This window comes from Gobio gobio (assembly GCF_949357685.1).
Source record: "Gobio gobio genome assembly, chromosome: 4".
NCBI classification, from domain to species: Eukaryota; Metazoa; Chordata; class Actinopteri; order Cypriniformes; family Gobionidae; genus Gobio; species Gobio gobio.
Window position 1 is genome coordinate 31,388,697 of NC_137100.1, and position 21,304 is coordinate 31,410,000.

A 21,304-nucleotide genomic window follows, 5' to 3' on the forward strand; every position below is an offset into this window, starting at 1 on the left:
GCATTTCAAGGTCCTGGAGTGGCCTAGCCAGTTTTCAGATCTCAACCCCATATAGAAAATCTTTGGAGGGAGTTGAAACTCTGTGTTGCCCAGTGACAGCCCCAAAACATCACTGCTCTAAAGGAGATCTGCATGGAGGAATGGGCCAAACTACCAGCAACAGTGCATAAAAACCTTGTGGAGACTTACAGAAAACGTTTGACATCTGTCATTGCCAACAAAGGGTATATAACAAGGTATTGAGATTAACTTTTGTTATTGACCAAATACTTATTTTCCACCATAATTTGCAAATAAATTCTTTAAAAATCAGACAATGTGATTTTCTGAATTTTTTTTCTCATTCGGTCTCTCATAGTTGAAGTGTACCTATGATGAAAATTACAGGCCTCTCTCATCTTTTTAAGTGGGAGAACTTGCACAATTGGAGGCTGACTAAATACTTTTTTCTCCACTGTGTGTATATATACACATTATATATAGATATACACATTTTATATATATATATAAATATATAAAATGTACATCCATGTCCCAGTTACACTTAATGTTGTCACATTTTCCTGGTTAAATAAACATTACATCAAAAAAAAGAAACCAAGTACTATTATATTTTTGTATCTTAACATTAACTATGTAATTAATGTTCTATTTATTAAAACCAAGGATAAATCTAATCAATTTAGTTTAAAACATTTTTACATCTATTCCAAAATAAAAAATAAGGCAGTAACAATTTAAACAATATGTTTTATTTGTGAACAGATGTTTAGCTGTTCATTTTAATGGTGACCTTATTTTATCTTTCATCAGCCATCAAAGCTCGGAAAACACTGGTCACAGACACAAAGATAACTTTCATTTCACCAAGCTGATTGCTCACTATGTTTTCAGGCCATTTCAGGTTTAATTTTGACGTGACAAAGCGTGGATATCTAATACCCCTTTTCCACCAAGGCAGTGCTAGAGCTAATTCAGAGCCAGAGCTAGTCCCAGTTCATAGTTGGTTCGACTAAGGAGCCTTCTAAGAACCGTTTGCTTTTCCACATGCTGAGAGTCACAACAGAGCCATGTCTTACGTCACTGTATACGTCTCATCTCTCTTAGCAACGCTAGTGAGGCAGCAGCGGGAAACACACACACACCAGGCTTGTTCGAGACGCATCGGCACTGTGCAGACCGATCCACGTATGATATATAAAAAAAAAAACGCATGAGTGAATCAAAAGCATAAGGAGTCATATGCTCTCGCTGGACTCGTTATCATACGGCGATCGGTCTCTGCACAGCACCGCTGCGAACAAGCCTTCCATCAAAAAAGCAAACGTTGCGTTACTATTGATTCACATGGCTTTACGATCCTACATCGGCATCAAAACACAACAAAAACACAGCGAATCCAACGCATTCATGCAGTTCGCCGTAATTTGTATAGACGGAGATTACAAACGAGCAGCAGCTGTTAGCTCCATTAGCTGCTATTTCAAAAATGGCGGATCTTAAAGGTCCCATGGCATGAAATTTTCATTTTATGAGGTTTTTCAACATTAATATGAGTTCCCTTAGCCTGTATATTGTCCCCAAGTGGATAGAAACCGAATCAGTTCACCAAATCGGACTGAATTGTTCTAAACGGTTCGCGTCTCCAGTCAGCGCTGATCCATAATTTACTAAAGTTACTAACTTTCTGACATGAGTGACAGCCCCTCAGACTAGAAATAGACTAATAACCTGAAGTATATGCTGTAACTACAACAGTTCAGACATGCTGAGAACTGATGTGAAGTGAACTCAGGTCCATCGTCTCTCTGGCAGCAGCTCGTGCCTCGTAGACCTCGTTAAACCACGCCCCCTCCGCTCATATCAAATGCAAAGATGTCAGCCAATCACAACAGTGGGCCTTTTTACTGAAGTCTCACAGCAGACACGCCTCTTGTAACAGGGCCTTCAGCCACAGGGCAAACAGCAGTATAGAAAAAATGCCTTTTATTTCTAAATTATGACATTTTATGATGTAAAAATCATACTAACAATATAAGTACACCTCAGGAAACATTATAAAATAATAGAAAAATGCCATGCCATGGCCATCTATCCCAGCAATGTTTTGGTGCTACTTAAGAACCACTTTTCCTGGCTCTGAGCTGGGGCTTTGGGTGTGGAAACACAAAGAACCGATTTGAAACTAGGCTCTGGCTCCGATCTAGCTCTAGCTCTGCTTTGGTGGAAAAGGGGTATAAGTGGGTGAGTTGTTTACTTACTTTTTAATTAATGGGAAGACTATTCCCATTAACAACAATGTTGTTCATTCAGACCGATTTGCGATTGTGAAACACAAACGAAAACAATATGCAGGATTTATCGAAAGAACCAATCATATACAATCATACCCCTTTTCCACCAAGGCAGTGCTGGTGCTAGTTCGGAGCCAGAGCCTAGTTTCAAATCGGTTCTTTGTCTTTCCACACCCAAAGCACCAGCTCCGAACCAGGAGAAGTGGTTCTTAAGTAGCACCAAAACATTGCTGGTCTAGAAGTAAGAAGCGATTGCGTCAGGCGCTGGGGTCGGGGTTACCGTGACCAACAAGACAAACACAAACTTTTGACCGCTATTTTTTAAATAGCAGCTAATCGAGCAAACAGCTGCTGCTCGTTTGTAATCTCTGTCTATACAAATTACAAAGAGCAGCATGAATGCGTTGAATTCGCATTTTGATGCCGATGTAGGATCGTAAAGCCATGTGCATCAATAGTAACGCAACGTTTGCCATTGTTGATGGAAGGCTTATTCGAGATGCAGCGGTGCTGTGCAGACCGTTCACCGTTTGACAACGAGTCCAGCGAGAGCATTGGACTCCTTATGCTTTTGATTCACTCATGCAGCGTTTTGATATCGTACGCGGATCGGTTTGTACAGCGCCGATGCATCTCGAACAAGCCTGGTGTGTTTGTGTTTCCCGCTGTCTCGCTAGCGTTGCTGAGAAAGATGAGACGTATATAGTGACGTAAGACCTGGCTCTGTTGTGGCTCTAGCATGTGGAAAGGCAAACCGGTTCTTAGAAAGTTTGTCAGTGGAACCAACTATGAACTGGCACTAGCACTGGCTCTGAACTAGCACCCGGTTCATTCTGGTGGAAAAGGGGTATCATAGCACAAAGAAGGCATTGCCTCCGCTCACGTGACCCCCATTCATTCTCAATTACCCCCCATCAAACCCTCTTCACACTTTAGGGGCTCTGTTAAAACTCAACGGACCCGGGGGAGGTAAGAGAGACGCGGACTTGATTTATTTTTGTTATTGATTATTTTCTCTTCAAACTTTTTTGCCTCCTCAAAGGAAACGCCCCTGATAGATAGATAGATAGATAGATAGATAGATAGATAGATAGATAGATAGATAGATAGTAGGGGTGTAATGGTACACGTATTCGTATTGAACCGTTTCGGTACAGGGCTTTTGGTTCAGTGCACGCCTGTACCAAACGGTTTCCGAGTGTAATCTTTAATAGTTAACAGTTGGCTTGTTTTAAGTGCGGAACACACTTCAATCCGAGTTCCCACACGAACATATTAAGTATTCAGTCAATTTTATCACGAAATTCAAACGATAAATGCCGTTTTGACGCTCTATGTGGCGTGACTGATCACTGATTACAATTAAAGCAGCCGCGCAACGCGCACGCTCGTAAACGCGATCATCTGTGAAGGCGATCGATCATCTCTTCCTAAAGAATAAACATGAATGACCATCTGAAGGTGTGTTGAGGATACATTACAACTTACTGTCACATATCATACGTGGTGTAATCGCTCAATCAATGTTTCAACGGCGGAAAGTCAATATAACTGCTTGTAAACTAAACAATGTCATGTAACGTTAGCATCACATTTACCTCAGGCAGTCATTCAGTGTCCACAGAATTTTATTCACTAGAGAAATCAACTCTTTCACTAAATATATGCACTATATTAGCCTATATATTCATTATATTCTACTTAAGCTGTTAGGGATGTCTTGATTATTTCATGCTAAAAAATAGATTATTTCATGTTAAATAAACCTGTCATGAAAATGACAGACACTGTGTAGGCTATAAATGATTATATTTCAACAACGAATTGGAGAAAAAACTATTTTACAATTAGATTTAGAAGTTAATGCAAAAACTGCCTTATGTGAAGTTTACATGTTTGCATACAATGTGTTATTTGACTGTTGATTATTATACCTAAAAATAAATAACAACTGAATTTAGGCTAATAGTTTGGGCTCTGTTGTTAACCTTTAATATTAATGTGCAAGTAAGGGCTCCCTATATAATTTACAGAAATATCTTCAATAAACGTTTAGTTATAATTTAATTAATTCAAGGACAGACACTTTTTTTCTTTTTCAGTAAACCACTGTTTAATAAAAATAAATAAAAAGTAATTTTGTAAAACTGCTGAACCGAACTCGTACCGAACGTGACTTCAAAACCGAGGTATGTACCGAACTGTCAGTTTTGTGTACCGTTACACCCCTAATAGATAGATGTATATCTGTCTGTCTGTCTATCTATCTATTGACCTATATTAATGCTTCCTCACAGAGAAATATGTAATGCATGTTTGACCCAGATTTCAGATTGCCTACCAGCAAAGGTGCCCTTGCTCAGGCACTCTTTGATGCGGTTGGCACGTCGCACATGGAAGGCTTTGGTGATCTCTTGGTTCATGAAGCTCTCACGGTTCAGCACGTTGGCCACCATCATACGCAGGTCGAAGACCTCTAGAAGCTCAGCGATGGTAGCCACCTGCATGAGGTCCCCGCGTTTCTCATCCAGGTGACCCGTGTAAAGGTACTGCAGCACTGCCTAAAAGAGCAGAGAGAAGAGAAAAACAGATAATGTGACTGCATGTTTTATAAGAATCTCTATGAAACATGGCAGTGACATCACAGGTCATCGCTATTTTACTGTATGTCATCTAAAGGCTGATTCACACTGCACCGACAGATGCAGACCAACGCATATAGTCACCAGATTACAGTATGTTACTTCTCAGACACTTCTCAACATGTTCAAGCAGCGTAAACAAGAGCCAATTGACACCGACAGGGGTAACACACTGATCTGACAAAACCCGACGAAGTGTCTGTTGCTGTCTGTGCAGTGGGAATTGGCTTTAAGTTGTTCTTACCTGGAAAGGCTCTTTCTGAATGAGATCATCCATGGAAACTACTGTCATGAGTCTCGGCCGACCTGTCACAGGGTCATCCACCATCTCCATGTACACCCCCAAGAAACCACGCCCCCACCCCAAAAGAGCACGGCCTGCTCCCAGAGGTCCCATAGAGCACTGGCCCCTGGCAGGCAGAGCGTTATCGCTCTGTGAAGTCCTCAGTGAGCCCTGCTGCAACATGAGCAGCCTATTTGAACCCCTAGTGCCACCTTCACCCTCCTTATCAATGTCCAGGCTCTTGGTACGGCCAGCCTGTTCTTTGGCTCCTCTTCGGGTCTGCTCCTCTTCCTCACTGCCCTCGGAGCTCTCCTCACCCTCCTTCTCCATCCCTGCCACTCCAAGGTCCAAAGTGAAAAGGTCATAGAACTTTGAGCAGGAAGTGGCCAGGTACACTTTGTGGGCGAAGACACGTGTGGCACCGGCCTGGAGGAGAAACAGGACATCTGCACACAACAGCTGGCAGAAAAGAGAGTCCGGACCTTCTCCATCCATGGGAGGAGGATCGGGGATGCCCACCACAGGTCGTGGTGGTCTGGGGGGGAGGAAGGGGGCCTGGAGGAGGGGACGCTGAACCTTCTTTAAATGGGACTTCCAGAACTGAAGGTGGCGTCGAGAGATGAGTGCAGCACGGATAGCATTGTCAAACACGTCCTTTACACCGAACTGAGCAACAATGCTTGTTTCGTAGTATGGAATGCCAAGTTCCTTAGCGACCTCATGGCCTCGTTCTGGGGGCAGAATGTCTGTAGGTTTGATGGGTCTAGGAGGGGATATAAAAAAACAGTAATACTGTTAAATAATGTTACAATTTAAAATAACTGTTTTCTAATTAAATACATTTTAAAATGTAATTTATTCCTGTAATAGCACCAGTGTCACATGATCCTTTAGAATTCATCATTATAATAAGCGGATTTCGTGCTCAAAACATTTCTTCTTAATACCATTAAAATATTATATCATTATTATGTTGAAAACAGTTATTTTGCTTAATATTCTTGTGGAAAACACGATAAACATTTTTTACACATTTTTGGATGAACAGAAAGTTTATCTTTTGAAAACATTATAAATGTCTTTACTGCCATTTTTTCAATCAATGTAATGTGTCCTTGCTGAATTAATTATTAAGTATAATTTTTCTTTTTTTTTTAAGAATCGTTCTGACCATTTTTACATTTTTACACATTAACCCTACAAGCCATCAAAGGCAAGTGCAAATGCATAACTGACTACAAACATACAAAGATGCACAAGAATCCTCTCAAAACGGAATGTCAAAAAAGAATGAAAAACCTGTCATGCTGAAGTTTAATAACATAATATGTGCAACAAGATGCTGTAGGATGTGGTCGTACTTGGCCAGAGGCCGGCGAGCCCGGTTAACAGCGTCCAGATCAGCATAGCGCAGGTCCAACTGGCAGCCCACCAGGATGATCGGGGTGCGGGGGCAGAAGTGCTTAATCTCGGGGAACCACATCGTGCGGACATGGCGCAGGGAGTTCGGATTGGCCAAAGAGAAGCACAGCACCACCACATCAGATCTAAACACACACAGAGAAAGAAATCTGTTTATTTTAAGAGAATACATCCCAAGGAATAATGTAATAGGCAGGAAACTGGCAAACCCTGGACACTAATCGTCCTACACAGAGGCTTCAAAAGGGACAGTGAATCACTGTTATTGGAATAAAAACTGTAAAATGCAACAAACAAAAGTACTGTGAGCTACAAAGGCTTTTCCTTGCTTTCAAAATGCCATATGTCCATATTTTTATATTATTTCATATTTATTATATTATAGAGAATGATTTGACAAGTGTTATAGTTTTGGCATAATTCATAATGGCATTTTTGCATTAATGCAAATCCAAAGATTACCAGCTCACTAATCATAATCATTTTTTTTTTTTTTGTGAAATGAAACCCGCGGTATGACCATTTTCCCTGCGGCACAAGTGAGCTTCATAAAGAAACAGTGAGCGAGGGAGCGAGCATCCAAATAGAGTAATGATTGAATGATTGTGTGTGTATTAATGCATGTGTGTTCTTCCAGTGAATCTGTGAGCACGCAAGGTGTTGCTCAAGTCATTAAAGCATCTCGTCTGACTCAATAACCGACGCTGGTCTAATAATAGCGAGTCGTCCGACCATGTCAAATTTCACAGCTGCACTCACAAGCTCATCATGTGAGACCAGCATACAAAAATGACTAATGCAGCACCACATTGTTGTTGTAATGTAAACAAACTTGGTCTAGCGAATCTCACAGTTATGCATTTTCACTGGAAAGTGCTCATGTGCATGTTTATAGATATAATATGACAGTCAGTGTTTCTCAGACAACATTTCTAAGATATTTTCTTTCTTTGATATAATCTTTCTGGAAAATACTTATTGACAACATAAAGTGAAAATCTAGAAGTATTACTTTTTTGAAACAATATCTGGCTTCTCAAAAAAAGTTGTATTATTGGCGAACACCTCATGTGTGATGATTAAACAATGGAATTTCCCTGAAAACATACAATTAGCAAAGTGGACGATTATAACATGTTTACTTCCTTTAGAAAATATATGGTAATGTTGACATTGGAATGGGATTGCCCATATACAGAATGAGCGAGATTGGCTAAGCCTCATTACTAAACTTAGTCAACATTTTAAGCCATACTAAGGTATATGTGCAAAAACAGCCTCCAGGGGTCAAAGTCAACATCCTAGTGTCTGTGTCTCTGTTAGTGTGTGTGTGTATGTTCTTGAACATGGGAATGTTTGCAAGAATATGTGGAAATGGGTCAGAGATAAGACAAATAAAAAACAAAAACAGAATGACACAAAACCACAGATGTATCCACAATCATTCACCATCTCTCAGTGAATAATAACTGCTGTAAAAGTGAGTGCTGAGGGTCATAAAGGACTGTGTTATGTAATCAGTGTGTGTGGTGTTCTGTAGCGCTATGTAGAGCATGTCTAAGTTCAAACTCCTGACTGCGTGTCTGCTTGACTACACTGTAAACGGTCTTGATCACAGACATCTAAACAGACAAATAAGCCTAAATATTCTAAGAAAAACAAACAAACAAAATACAAAAAATATTACTTGTGGCAGTACCACAGCACAATGTTATCAGTTGGTAATACTGTAACTGTAACTTTACCATCGATTTACTGATCTGGTCAAAATAACTAATATGTATATATACATTCATAGTATGTATATGTACACTATATTGCCAAAAGTATTGGGACACTCCTCCAAATAATTGAATTCAGGAGTTCCAATCATTTCCATGGCCACAGGTGTATAAAATCAAGCACCTATAGGCATGCAGACGCTTCTACAAACATTTGTGAAAGAATGGGATGCTCTCAGGAGCTCAGTGAATTCAAGTGTGGTACCGTGATAGATTGCCACCCGTGCAAAAGTCCATTCGTGAAATTTCCTCACTACTAAATACTCTACGGTCAACTGTTAGGGGTATTATAACAAAGTGGAAGCAATTGGGAACGACAGCAACTAAGGCACTAGGGCACGTAAAATCACAGAGCGGGGTCAATGCTCTGCGAAAGTCGCCAACTTTCTGCAGAGTCAATAGCTACAGACCTCCAAACTTCATGTGGCCTTCATATTAGCTCAAGAACAGTGTGTAGAGCTTCATGGAATGGGTTTCCATGGCCGAGCAGCTGCACCCAAGCCTTACATCACCAAGTGCAATGCAAAGCGTTGAATGCAGTGGTGTAAAGCACGCCGCCACTGGACTCTAGAGCAGTGGAGACGTGTTCTCTGGAGTGAAGAATCACGCTTCTCTGTCTGGCAATCTGAAGGACGAGTCAGGGTTCGGCGATTGCCAGGAGAATGGTACTCGCCCTACTGCATTGTGCCAAGTGTAAAGTTTGGTAGAGGCAGGATTGTGGTGTGGGGTTGTTTTTCAGGGGTTGGGCTTGGCCCCTTAGTTCCAGTGAAAGGAACTCTTAATGCTTCAGCATATCAAGATATTTTGGACAATTTCATTCTCCCAACAGTTTGGGGATGGCCCCTTCCTGTTCCAACATGACTGCGCACCAGTGCACAAAGCAAGGTCCATGAAGACATGGATGAGTGAGTTTGGTGTGGAGGAACTTGATTGGCCTGACCTCAACCCGAGAGAACACCTTTGGGATGAATTAGAGAGGAGACTGCAAGCCAGGCCTTCTCGTCCAATATCAGTGCATGACTTTACTAATGCGCTTCTAGAAGAATGGACCATAATTCCTATAAAAACACTCCTAAACATTGTGGAAAGCCTTCCCAGAAGAGTTGAAGCTGTTATAACTGCAAAAGGTGGGCCAACTCTATATTAAACCCTATGGATTAAGAATGGGATGTCATTAAAGTTCATGTGCATGTAAAGGCAGGCATCCCCAATTTTTTGGCAATATAGTGTATGTGTGTGTGTCTATATGTATATGTGTTGTGTAATTGTTCTGGTGACACTTCCCACAATCAACAAGGTGAGTGGAAAGAGAAAACAAAGGTATTTTGGACAATACCAGCAACACTTGTGACGTCAAGGGTTCCAAACAAACAAAAGATGCAGCTGAAAACTTTTTAGCCTTGATGAAGGCCTTGATGAAAACGCGCTGGCAAAATAAAACAGCATTGCCTTTTCAGCTCCATTTTTTGTTTGTTCTGACCCCTTGACGTCACAAGTGTTGCTGGTATTGTCCAAAAACAACTATGTATGATGATATGCATGTATAAATATGTGTCAGCCCGTGGAGGAGGGCTTCCCCACTGAGTCACGGTTCCTCCAGAGGTTTTTCCCTTATCTACCTAAACATCTCAATAAGTTAGGATCCGTTCACTTGCGTTTCACAATGTGTTTTGTCGGTTTATGTTCACAAATAATTAATGGACTCAGCTATGCTTTGATAAACATTTTCAAGAAATGTTAAATGTGTCTGTGTGAGTATGTAACAGACACTGGGGTGAAGGTCACCTGATTCTGTGTTTCCATAACAGGGCACCACCATTAATAATGTTTTATCAGCTGACTGCATCTGCCTCAGTACTCTGTACACACTGGATTGTCTGATCTCACAGACACATCCTGTGGATTTATTCACACAGATTTCTCTTTGTCTTCCACTCTCTCTCTCTGTCTGTCACGCAAGTAATACTAAAAACACATTCACAACACTATAACATTATTAAATTGCTGGATGAATTACATAATCAAAACAAAACCTCACTTGTCATGACCTCTTACTCCCAGTTTCACAGAAAAGGCCCGGACTAAAATGCTTGTTTGAGCTGTTTTAACTGAAAGCAACTTGCACTGACATATTTTAAAATATGTCAGTGCCATTGTTTTATCTCAAGATGCACAACAGTTAAGGCACATTCATAAAAGCTACTTGAATGCCCTAACTGAACTAAGGACTAGTCCTGGCCTAGTCTTAGAAGCCCTGTCTGTGAAACCGGGCCTTAGTCTACTATGTACATTACCATTCAAAAGTTTGGGGTCAGTAAGATTTTTTCGAAAAGAGAATAATCGTTTTATTTAGCAAGTATGCATTAAATTGATCAAAAGTGACAGTAAAATACGTTTACGAATGGATTTCTATATCAAATAAATTGTTCTTTTGAACTTTCTATTTATCAAAGAAATATAAAAAAATGATCACAGTTTCCACAAATATATTAAGCAGCAAAACTGTTTTCAACATTAATAATAATATTAAGAAATGTTTCTTGAGCAACAAATCAGTTTATTAGAATGATAATTGAAAATTCAGCTTTGCCATCACAGGAATAAATTACATTCAAAAATATATTCAAATATAAAACAGATATTTTAAATTATAATAATATTTCACAAAATTACTGTTTTAATAGTTTTTTGTCAAATAAACACCGCCTTGGTGAACATGAGACTTTTTTCCAAAACAATACAAAATCCCAAACTTTTGAACAGTGTGTGGTTAAAGATCTGGGCTGGCACAGATTCAGTCCCAGTTTGTTTTCTCAGAAAATAAGCAATTACTAAAAAAAACATAAAAATTTCGAAAAAAGTATATGTGGGGAAACTGCAACCGCTAAATATATTTATATTTGTTGCTTGATATTTTGTATTTAATGCAATTATATTGCTTTTAAGTGTGATTTAGGGTGTATTCCACACTTGGCAGGTTTGGTTCGAATAAAACAAACAAATTCTGGTGTGATTGCTCCGTTAGTGCGGTTCATTGGATAAGTGTATCTTCTAAACCCTGGTGCGCACCAAACAAGCAGACCGAGACCACTGAAAAGTTGAGTCTCCCGGTCAGCTTCCAAACAAACCCTGGTGTGGTTCGATGGAAATATGAATGCAACATGGATCAAAGACATCTAAACAAACCAAAAACAGGTCACAATGTCAAAAGATGCAACCTTAATAACAGAATGCTCCGCAATACCTGTTTTTTCTCGTCATAGGAGCTCTTACAGTTCTTACAGCGTCATAGGAGCCCTTACAGTTCGGTTTAGGCAGGAAACGCTGTCTCCTTGTCGCAGATCTTCGTTTGTGCGTAAATAATAATTATAACTCATTTTATAAGTTCTTCACGAGTTCTCAGTTGGTAAAAATAATACCATCATATGTACACTTTTAGCCCAGCACACAGCTATTTTTTTGCATGTTCTGTCACAAAATATAAATGTCATAAATAATCTGGGTCAATGTCATAAAAACAGTTTTTTTTTGTTGTTGTATCTTTAGGTTTGGTCTTAAAAATGACAGTGTGAATGTTAAGCGAACCAGGATCCGGACCAAAACAACCAAGAGAACCGAACTACAAGTTTGAAGACACCCTTAGATGTAAACACTGTAAGCATTTAGGAACAGTGTCAATCTCCCTCATTCTCTGACCCATCTCTCTGCATGGCCCAGCTGCAACTGTGATCTGCTGCACTGCCCTGAGCCAAAGCACCACTGCTGATCCACTGATCCTCCGCTGCCCTGCACTGCGCTGAGAATAAGAGCGTCCATGCAGTGCTCTTTGGCTAGGCTTACAGCACATTACCTTCCCAGCTGGGAGGATTAGGGCAATTTAACCAAAGCTTGGCAGGGCAACACATGCCACAGCCAAGAGTGGAGAGATATCAGAAGAAAACAAATCAAACGGAAGATTGATCTGAGCAACGGTATTGTGGGACATGAATTGTGTGTGTGTGTATCAAGGGTTCAGTGACATGGCCTATTGGTAAACACACATGCCATGACACACTGAGCACTATGAGTTAAAATCCAGCTTCATATTGTGTAACTGACCTGCCATAAGCAAATCGTCTGTCTTTGTGATGATCTCCAAATGTGTCCCACAGCCTGAGGGAGACACTGACCTCGTCCACCACGTCCCGTGACCTCTCCAGCACCTAGACAAAACACTTAAACTGTTCAGTAAGGTTAAATTTTACCAATACACCAATGCAAACACATTATATTCATTAAATTCTGCTGGCAAGTCCATTAAGAACACATTTCATATTTGCAATTGCCTGGCTAAGATTATTACAGTTAGCTAAATGTAAAAAGTAAAATTAAATGAATAAACAAATAACATAATACATAAATAAAAAAAAAAAAAAAAATATATATATATATATATATATATATTAGCATAATGGTTATTAGCATGCATAATACTCAGATATTGGCTGTTTATTAGCATTTATATACCTAATTAATAAAAAGTAATTAGGACTTTATTGAGGCAAAAGTCATAGTTAATAGTGAAAATTAGTCCCTAATCTAAAGTGTGACCACTAAAGTATATAAATACTCTGGTTAAACAGGCTGTACTCCATTGCCATTGACATATATGTATAGTTATATATCACAGTATTTATGTCAACACTTAATGCTCATCAACATGTACGAAATATGCCAAAGGTCTGCCCACCTCCTGGCACACACGGTATTGGTCGATGGCCCAGACAGTTGGCACGTGGGTTGCAAGCAGCTGGTACTGAGTAAGGGTGGCATTGCAGGCACGGGCACAGATCAGCCGGGTCTTGCCCACCGCGTTATCACCCACCACCACACACTTTATGGTCTCCACATTGGGTCGCTCATAATCTGTGTCTATATCCATGGAGAGGGCCCTGAAAGACAGCATAATAGAGATAAATAATTTAAGTACTGCTAAAAATTATTGTATTGTTGAAAAAGAGGACAAAACTGTTTATTTTACAGTATAAAAAGAAACTCAGTCTCTAATGCATTTCAATTTGTTTAGCCTGCAATGAAGTACAAACCAAACAAAATTACACATAACAAACAAAAACTATAGTAAGAAAATGATAATAATTCGGTCCATTTACTGTGGTTACCACAATAATGAATGTCATCAATACTGACTACTCATTCACCCAATGTTCAAAGTTTGAACAAAAATATGGGTCAGGTGCTATTTCTGTCAGAGGAAGGAACAACAAAGTTCTGCACTTGGCTGTACAGCGTTCCAAAGTGTGTGAGTTTCAAAGTCGACGTGAACAAGTGCATCTAGAAACTTTTTTCTTTCTTTTGGAGTCTTAGAAGAATCCACCTGAAGCTAACTAAGGTCAAAGCCCAGTGGCAATGCTGATCTGTATGAGAGAACACAGCTAAACCAGACAGCATTCATTCTCACGCTTTTCCCAGGATACTAAAACAAACTGAGTTACCACAAACAAATCACATAAACATTGACTTAAACCTCCTAGATATCAAGATTGCAGCTATCTGCAGAGAAAAAAGAAAAAGGGATGCATCTGAAACAAATCATTAGGAGACCTGCGTGCCAACACATATCCCTGTAACTTAATATCCATGACAACTAGCAAGTTCTCTTTTAGGCTCAAACTAAACAAGCAATGTGAGATGCGCTTTTTTCCCTTAAACAATGAGATTTTTGTTTTGTAATGAATGCAGACATTTCTTCAATAAGCTGAACTGCTTTCCTTCAAGAAGTCACATAAATTTGAGCAAGTGCACAGAGCTGTAAAAAAAAAATCAATATTAATAAACCACTATGATAAAAGAGACCATATAAAATTAAATACAAATGATTTTCGGAACCGTACCTCCTCTGTGGCTTTAAGTGCACCCGCTATGGCTTGAATTACCCTTGGTAAAATGCACTAAAAGTGTCCTGAGCTGCACAAATCAATTAGCTTTCCGGGAAACAATAAATAATTTCTTTGAATAAACACACAGGCAACACTCTTGGCCAACTAAGAGCACTGCATTCTTTTGATACAGCTAAAGTGATACAGCTATATACATTACAAGCTGTCCTGAGCTCCTCTGTCCAAGACAGCTAACGTTCCATAAAAAGAGCCCATGAAAGATTAATATGCCACTGTTTATTGTTCCACTGGCAAAGACGTCACAGTTCTAGCCTCCAGTGACATACTGGGAACTAAAAATGATTCTCATTCATTCAATTCATTCTGAGTAGCAAGGTGGCAATTCTGACCGAGATTAGTAATGGGTCAAAATGGCCCATAATAGGTCAAGAGACGTTTTATCTGGAGCAGCGATGCTCAGTTAATCCCTCATGAGGGGAATGTTACAGCCAGTTTTGAGATTTTGGATCAGTGAAGAAGGTTTCAGAGACGTCTCTGTGAAATGTTGTCAGTGTTAAGGGGGCTCTGGAGGAAGCTTCTTTAACAGGTTACATAACGGTGGCACAACGGGCTGATGAAGCCGAGCTGTAAATGTGACTAGATCTTTGTGTTATCTAACAGTCATCTTTATAACTGCTGTGTGAGAGTCACCAACATTTATAGAGGATGCTATTAAGGTGAAGATAATGCATGACTGCATATTAGTTGGGAGATCTTTCTTTACCTCATTTTCAAAGAAAAGAATTGAGTATGTTTTCTTAGTGTTCAAAAACTGGGGCGGTGGGTACAGAGATGTAAGTGCAAAGCTTATGCACTTTGAACAATCAACCACAATGTTTCCACTATTTAACTCTCTACACTAGGGCTGTGCGATATTGAAGAAAAATGCGATATGCAATACCTTGTTAAATAATGTGATATTCGATATGCGATACGATATTGCTTAAGGTGTGTAAAATCTTTATTTTTTTAATTATTTAAAAACTGAGAGTGATACCATTTATGTGTTTCACATTCTTTCTGGGAAAAGAAAGCATCGCTACAACTTCTAAAAGTAACCAGCAGTGTTTTAGCAAAAATTAATGTCACAAATCTGACAATATAATTTTAACATCAATGTAAACAAACAAAAAATGTAATGCCAATATTTAAATACCAAAAACTTTGCTTGACTTGGTAATATATACCAACCTAAAACTTAACATCAAGAACATCCAGGTAAACAAAGACACCTGAACTAGGGGTGGACGATTATTTTTGTTATTTTAATTTATCTTTGTTATTAAAAATAAGAACTAAAAACAGTAGTCTTCACATGAATTAAATATACACTGATACATAATAAAGCTACAAAGGTTATTCAGCCAAGAGCACTAAGTGATTTTATCTTGTTCTTTTGTTGTTTGACAGACAGCGGCAGATTTACTGTATTAGCTGGTTTACTGTATTAGCAGGTTTACTGTATTAGCAGGCTGTCACTTTAAGACCTAATGCACGGATCCTATTGAAACGCATTCGGTTTCTTTACCCAACTGATATCGTTCACTTAAAGCATAACTGACTGTGTTTACATGAATACTCATCAAGACAGACATTTTGACATAACTGTGTGTATTTGACAGTTTGAGTGTGTAAAAAGACACGAAACACAACTGAAGGGATCACACACTTTCAGAGAGGTGGCTTGTGCGCACGTTTCGGTGTGTGTGTGTCAGACAGCACGAGACTGAAAGGAGTTGTTTTTCGCAAGTTATTGCGTTTCATAACTCTTTTTAACGTCACATAAATAACAGTCGTGTGCCCAGTCTATTCTCTGCTATATGCGTCGACCTAAAACATACACTTTTCACAATGTTGAAGTAAAATCATTCAGATATTGTGTGCCGTTGCGATATGCATATCGCGATATGTACATTTGCAATATTTCGATAATTTCGATATATTGTACAGCCTTACTCTACACATTATCAATTCCTATACATGTGGGGAATTACATTCAGGCATAGTTCAATCCCCCCCCCAAAAAAAATGTACTCATTTACTCACCCTTGTGTCTTTCCAAAACTGTATGACTCTCCTTCTTTGGAATATAAAAGGTGAATTTTAATTTTTTTATATAAGGCTGCCCTCTAATAGTCGATTAACCGTTAGTCGACTAGAAGAGGCTTGGTCGACCAGTATTTTATTATTCTGTTAGTTGCAGAAAAAAAAAAACGGCGAAATCACGCAGGCTGTGATGGACAGATTGTTAACGGCAGGAAATCCAAACATTCTCCCAACAGCAACTTTACAACGTTAACCTAGATAATTGTGCACTGTTATTAGGCACATATCCATGTGTTTGTGAGGAGAGCGCACTTATTTCATGACATACAGATGCCGGCGTGATCATTTGCATTTAACTTTAAATACTCCGTCATTTTTGGTCATACAGGAGTAATGCAAACTGTAAAATTTACATTACATTGTACATTAATTTCTGTAAACTCACAATGACAACAAAACATTGTTCTTTTTGTAACATAATGAAAACAATCAGTATGCGCTTGATCTGCTGTCTCGGTCTCAGTGAACTTGAGCATGTAACAAAAATTAACCGAAACTCAGCGTATAGGCCTACTTGCCTCACAGACATGAGAAATATAGCCTATTTATTGAAATGTCTACTTTTAAATCAACCAATTCAAGTGGAAAACAAATAATCTCATATTATGTAATCCATATGAAACGTGCATATAGGCATGTCCACTGCAGAGATGACGAATCGGCGACTTCATCTCTGCAGCCGAAAACACAGAAAACAATATCAATAAAATATTAAAATAGTTATACAGTCTCGTTGTTGTTTTTTCACGCCACAGTCATAATCATTACGTTTGCCGGCGCGCTGTGGCAAGCTTTATGTGTGCATTTGAGTACTGATAAGGCTGTGTTTACCATATTTTTTATTAAATAAATGCAGCCTCGTTGATCATAAATGTTTTTTAAATATATGATAGCTTTCTGTGAGAAACATCTCAAATTTAAGTCACTATTCAATGAAAATCTTCCCTTCCTATAAAATGGCAATGAGAAACACTATTGGTGAACATACCTTACATTTCAGCCTGTTTCTCACACACTACACTATGCTACTGTATGGCTTCAGAAGATTTGAGATATCCTCACCTGCACAACTTGTGTCAATTAGGTTTATGGTGTTTTTTGTCATAGATCCATAGAAGAAACCATTTTTTACAGAATTGAATCAACATATGGGTGATTAAATGATAACAGAATTTATAATGTTGTGTTTTTGTCTATCCCTGAACACTTGGTCAGAATGTCTACAAACTGAGTACAGTTTCGTTTTGTTACACACAAACACAACAAACAAATGTGTATAATAAAAGCAATGATACCAGAGACATGGATGTCTCATGAAGCTTTTAGCAGAGTCAGTTGCGTGAGTCAGTGTTTTGTCATGGGGAATGAGACGAGCAGTGTGCCACACAAGCACTTGTTTTAGTGACAGGCAGTGATAGAAACAGTGGGAGGCGAGGTCTGAGAATGAGCGTGAGAGAAAGAAAGAGAGAGATGAGACGCGTGGCAGACGCCCACTCCATTCACAAACACTGTATACGGCCCACACAACAGTTCGTCTGCTTGTATTCAGTCCTGCCAGCCACAGTGTGTGTGTGTGTGTGTGTGTGTGTGTGTGTGTGTGTGTGTGTGTGTGTGTGTGTGTGTGTGTGTGTGTGTGTGTGTGTGTGTGTGTGTGTGTGTCTGAATATGTACATAGGTAGAGAGAAGAAGATCACAGAATGTGGACCAACTACAACCCACAAGCAAATATGGCAGTTAATGAACAATTAACTGTTTTGGAAGGCTATAATGACTTAGTACAGCACTCTCAAGCTTTCTTTCTCCACATATTAACTTACATTTAATTATGGATTTAAATTTAAACATTTTCAGGATCTCCTCATGAGATAGATCTCAAACAAGAGTGTTCTTCTGTAAGTTTGACTGTCCTTTCGCTCTCTGTACAGCTGCCTTTCTAGACAGCTGGGCAGCGGAAACTTGCTCACCCCTCCTGCACTATGTGTGTTGCATAACAGCTCCAGTGGCAAAGGCTGCTCTCTCTGCCGTCACATAACCAGAATCCATGATTAAGCCTAGCTCTTAGAGAGCACCTGCAACCCCGTCCTATGAACTGAAACCAGACCTTCCCTTTTTTATAAAAATAAAATCCAAATATACAAAACTAAATCAACCCTAATCATATCAACACATACACTGGCTTAACCCCTGCCTGTCATAGTGACCTAATTTCTGTAGTTTCCGTCAATGCATCATGCCAAGTTTTTCGCCCTGAGCGTGTCTGCATGTGTGTTTATAGGCAAATTTTAAGTGTTTATAGAGGAAAGACATGCAAAGGCTATGCCATGAGCGTGGACGACTTATGTAACACAGTGGTCTCCTGCTTGCCAGTAAACAGGTTAAAGTGGAGAAGAATTTTGCTGCACGCCAGATTTGACAGCGCTTCCAAATACCGGAATGCTTCAAAATAGCAAACATTGAGCAAACTGCACCACTGCAGTGTTGGAGTGTCTTCCACCACATGCATTTGTACTGCAAGGAGTCAATGTCTCAGTGGATCAATGCCATTTTATAGCTGGGCCACAAAGTCGTTCAGAGTGCTGAGTCCTCAAGATCAGAGCATGAGTTAGATCTTTCCCCTTAATGCCATCAATCTGGGGAGCAATGGAGGAATTAACCACTGAAACAGTGAAATACTGAGATCTACTGTCAGTGTGATAGCGTCAGGGACATTTTATTTAATTCATGCAGTAGCCAAAAAAATGTCTGGATGCTTAAAGGCGCATTATGTAATATTTAGTATCTATTGACAGAAATGCAATGTAATATACATAACTATGTTTTCAGTGGTGTACATAATGAACTGTTATGTTTTTATTACCTTAGAATGAGCCATTTCTATCTACACCACGTGCCCCCTTACAGTGAAATCACCATTATGCGCTGCATGACATGTTTCTACAGTAGCCCTAAACGGACAGACTGCTCTACAGAGCGCTAGCTACTCTCTGCTCTCTCAGACGACAGCATCTTTGTCCTGAGTCGGCCACCGTAGCTTCTCTATGTGCTTCGAAATGGAGGGGTGAGCGGTGGACGGTTGCAATTCACAACCTCACCACTAGATGCCGCTAAAATTTACACACTGAACCTCTAAGTGAAGTCCTCTTTAATGTATGAATGTCTTTGCATTTTATAACAAAAAATAACCAATTGTAATAATCGATAACCGATTTTAAAGGAACTATAGCACATACAACATTTTCAAGAAAAACATTGGACAAAACAAGTCTGTTAGGCTTCAATTGAAAGAATAGAGTACAAGTCTAAATTAAGACCAAATGTATTTAGATATGTTCTGGGTGTCAAACTTTAGCAGATCATGCATTGCTGCCTTCAGGTGCACCTGGGAAATTCATGCCTCCGATTCTGGCATATATGCAAAATGCCAAATCGATACATCCCTTTCAACTTTGTTCAGTCATTAATGTGCTCAGAACTCGTAATTACAACATTTCCTGATTCTACTTTAGAAATCATAAAAGAGAAGATAGTTCTGAGAAAGAACTAGCATAAGTTGTTCGCACATGCCACATGGTATGTTATTGATATTTAGTTATATAATATTTTCTTATCTAAGGGCGACTTAAATGCCCAAAAGTGTCCAAATACTTTTTGGAGGGTATTTTCCGATGATCCTTAAAATGATCGCAACTGCAGCGGACTGACACTCATATCCTCCATGCTATACTCAAACAAGTTCACATCAGCAAGAACAACAATAGTAATTACAGTGAGATGTGCACAAGTAAAGCTGATACATAACAGAATGACCCACCAATTAAGTCTTCAACAAGAGTTTAACTATTTAGCACAGTGGCCCACATGGACTACAGCGTCATGAGTCCTATGGACCTAAGCTGTCATGTGCACTATAAATACAACTGTACCTTTACCCTTGAGAGCAAACTCAGCAATGAGAGACTCATTAAAGTCAGCCCATGGAAAAAAGTAAAGGCAGAGTCCCCAGACTTCAGCTCTCAATGGATCAGCTAAAGCGAAATGTATTCAAATAGCGCTGATAGGGGTGGCTTATCTGAGGGCATTTTACTATGGATGATCGCACAACATCTGTATTAGTTTTATGATAATCAGCACTTGTCATTCTGATCAAATATTGTCAGATAAGGTGAGCATACAAAAAGCAAAAGCACACCACACTAGTGTTATCTATTTCTGAACAGCGTGACAGAGCATGATGTTAACTGCAGTTTGTGATGAGTGTGTAGCAGCAGTTGATTGCTGACAAGTAATGTTTGTCACATCATAAAATAATTATTACTGAATCAGCAAAAGACTAAAACGCTTCACTTTGTCCCTGGATTATAATGGACAAAGAGTCAGTAAGATCTCACAATAGCATTAGCGGGAGAACTTGGCTCATATAAAGCCACAAACAAAAAACAAGCATCACGGCGGAATTTCAGAGAATTCAAATGCTCAAGATATTTTCCTCAGATCAGGTGTAAAAGTATTGTGTGAAATATGTAGGGGCGGCCATCAACAAATCCCCATTCATACTTGTTAGAAGCCTTAATTCAGCACCCATTCAGCAATGTGCTTCATTGAGAAATATAAACCAGTAGTGAGTTCTCTCAGTAAGAGGATTTCTCGCTTTAAGATGAAACAGAACGCCAGTGAATGAAATGTGAGTTAATATAACAAAGAGAGAGAAAAAGATGCAAGAAACTGTGAGCCAAGCCCATGCTCGCCACTGAATCAGAGTGTGCTGTGGAAAATGAATACACAAATAAAACACGGTACTATGTATGAAGACTGAGATGATGCATAGCAACCGACTGACCAA

At 39.3% G+C, this 21,304-nt stretch overlaps 1 protein-coding gene across 8 annotated transcripts in view; it reads right to left on the reverse strand.

Annotated features, from left to right (window-relative positions):
- Positions 1 to 21,304, reverse strand: part of rhobtb4 (Rho related BTB domain containing 4) — a 64,023-nt gene that overhangs the window by 19,092 nt on the left and 23,627 nt on the right. For all 8 annotated transcript variants that reach the window (XM_079815075.1, XM_079815077.1, XM_079815079.1 and 5 more), the window contains 5 exons: positions 13,152 to 13,353; positions 12,521 to 12,624; positions 6,581 to 6,766; positions 5,181 to 5,982; positions 4,636 to 4,855 (listed from right to left, as the gene is read on the reverse strand). In XM_079815075.1, the coding sequence (XP_079671201.1) occupies positions 4,636 to 4,855; positions 5,181 to 5,982; positions 6,581 to 6,766; positions 12,521 to 12,624; positions 13,152 to 13,343 (1,504 nt within the window). In that variant the 5' untranslated portion in view covers positions 13,344 to 13,353. The remainder of the gene's footprint in view (positions 1 to 4,635; positions 4,856 to 5,180; positions 5,983 to 6,580; positions 6,767 to 12,520; positions 12,625 to 13,151; positions 13,354 to 21,304) is intronic.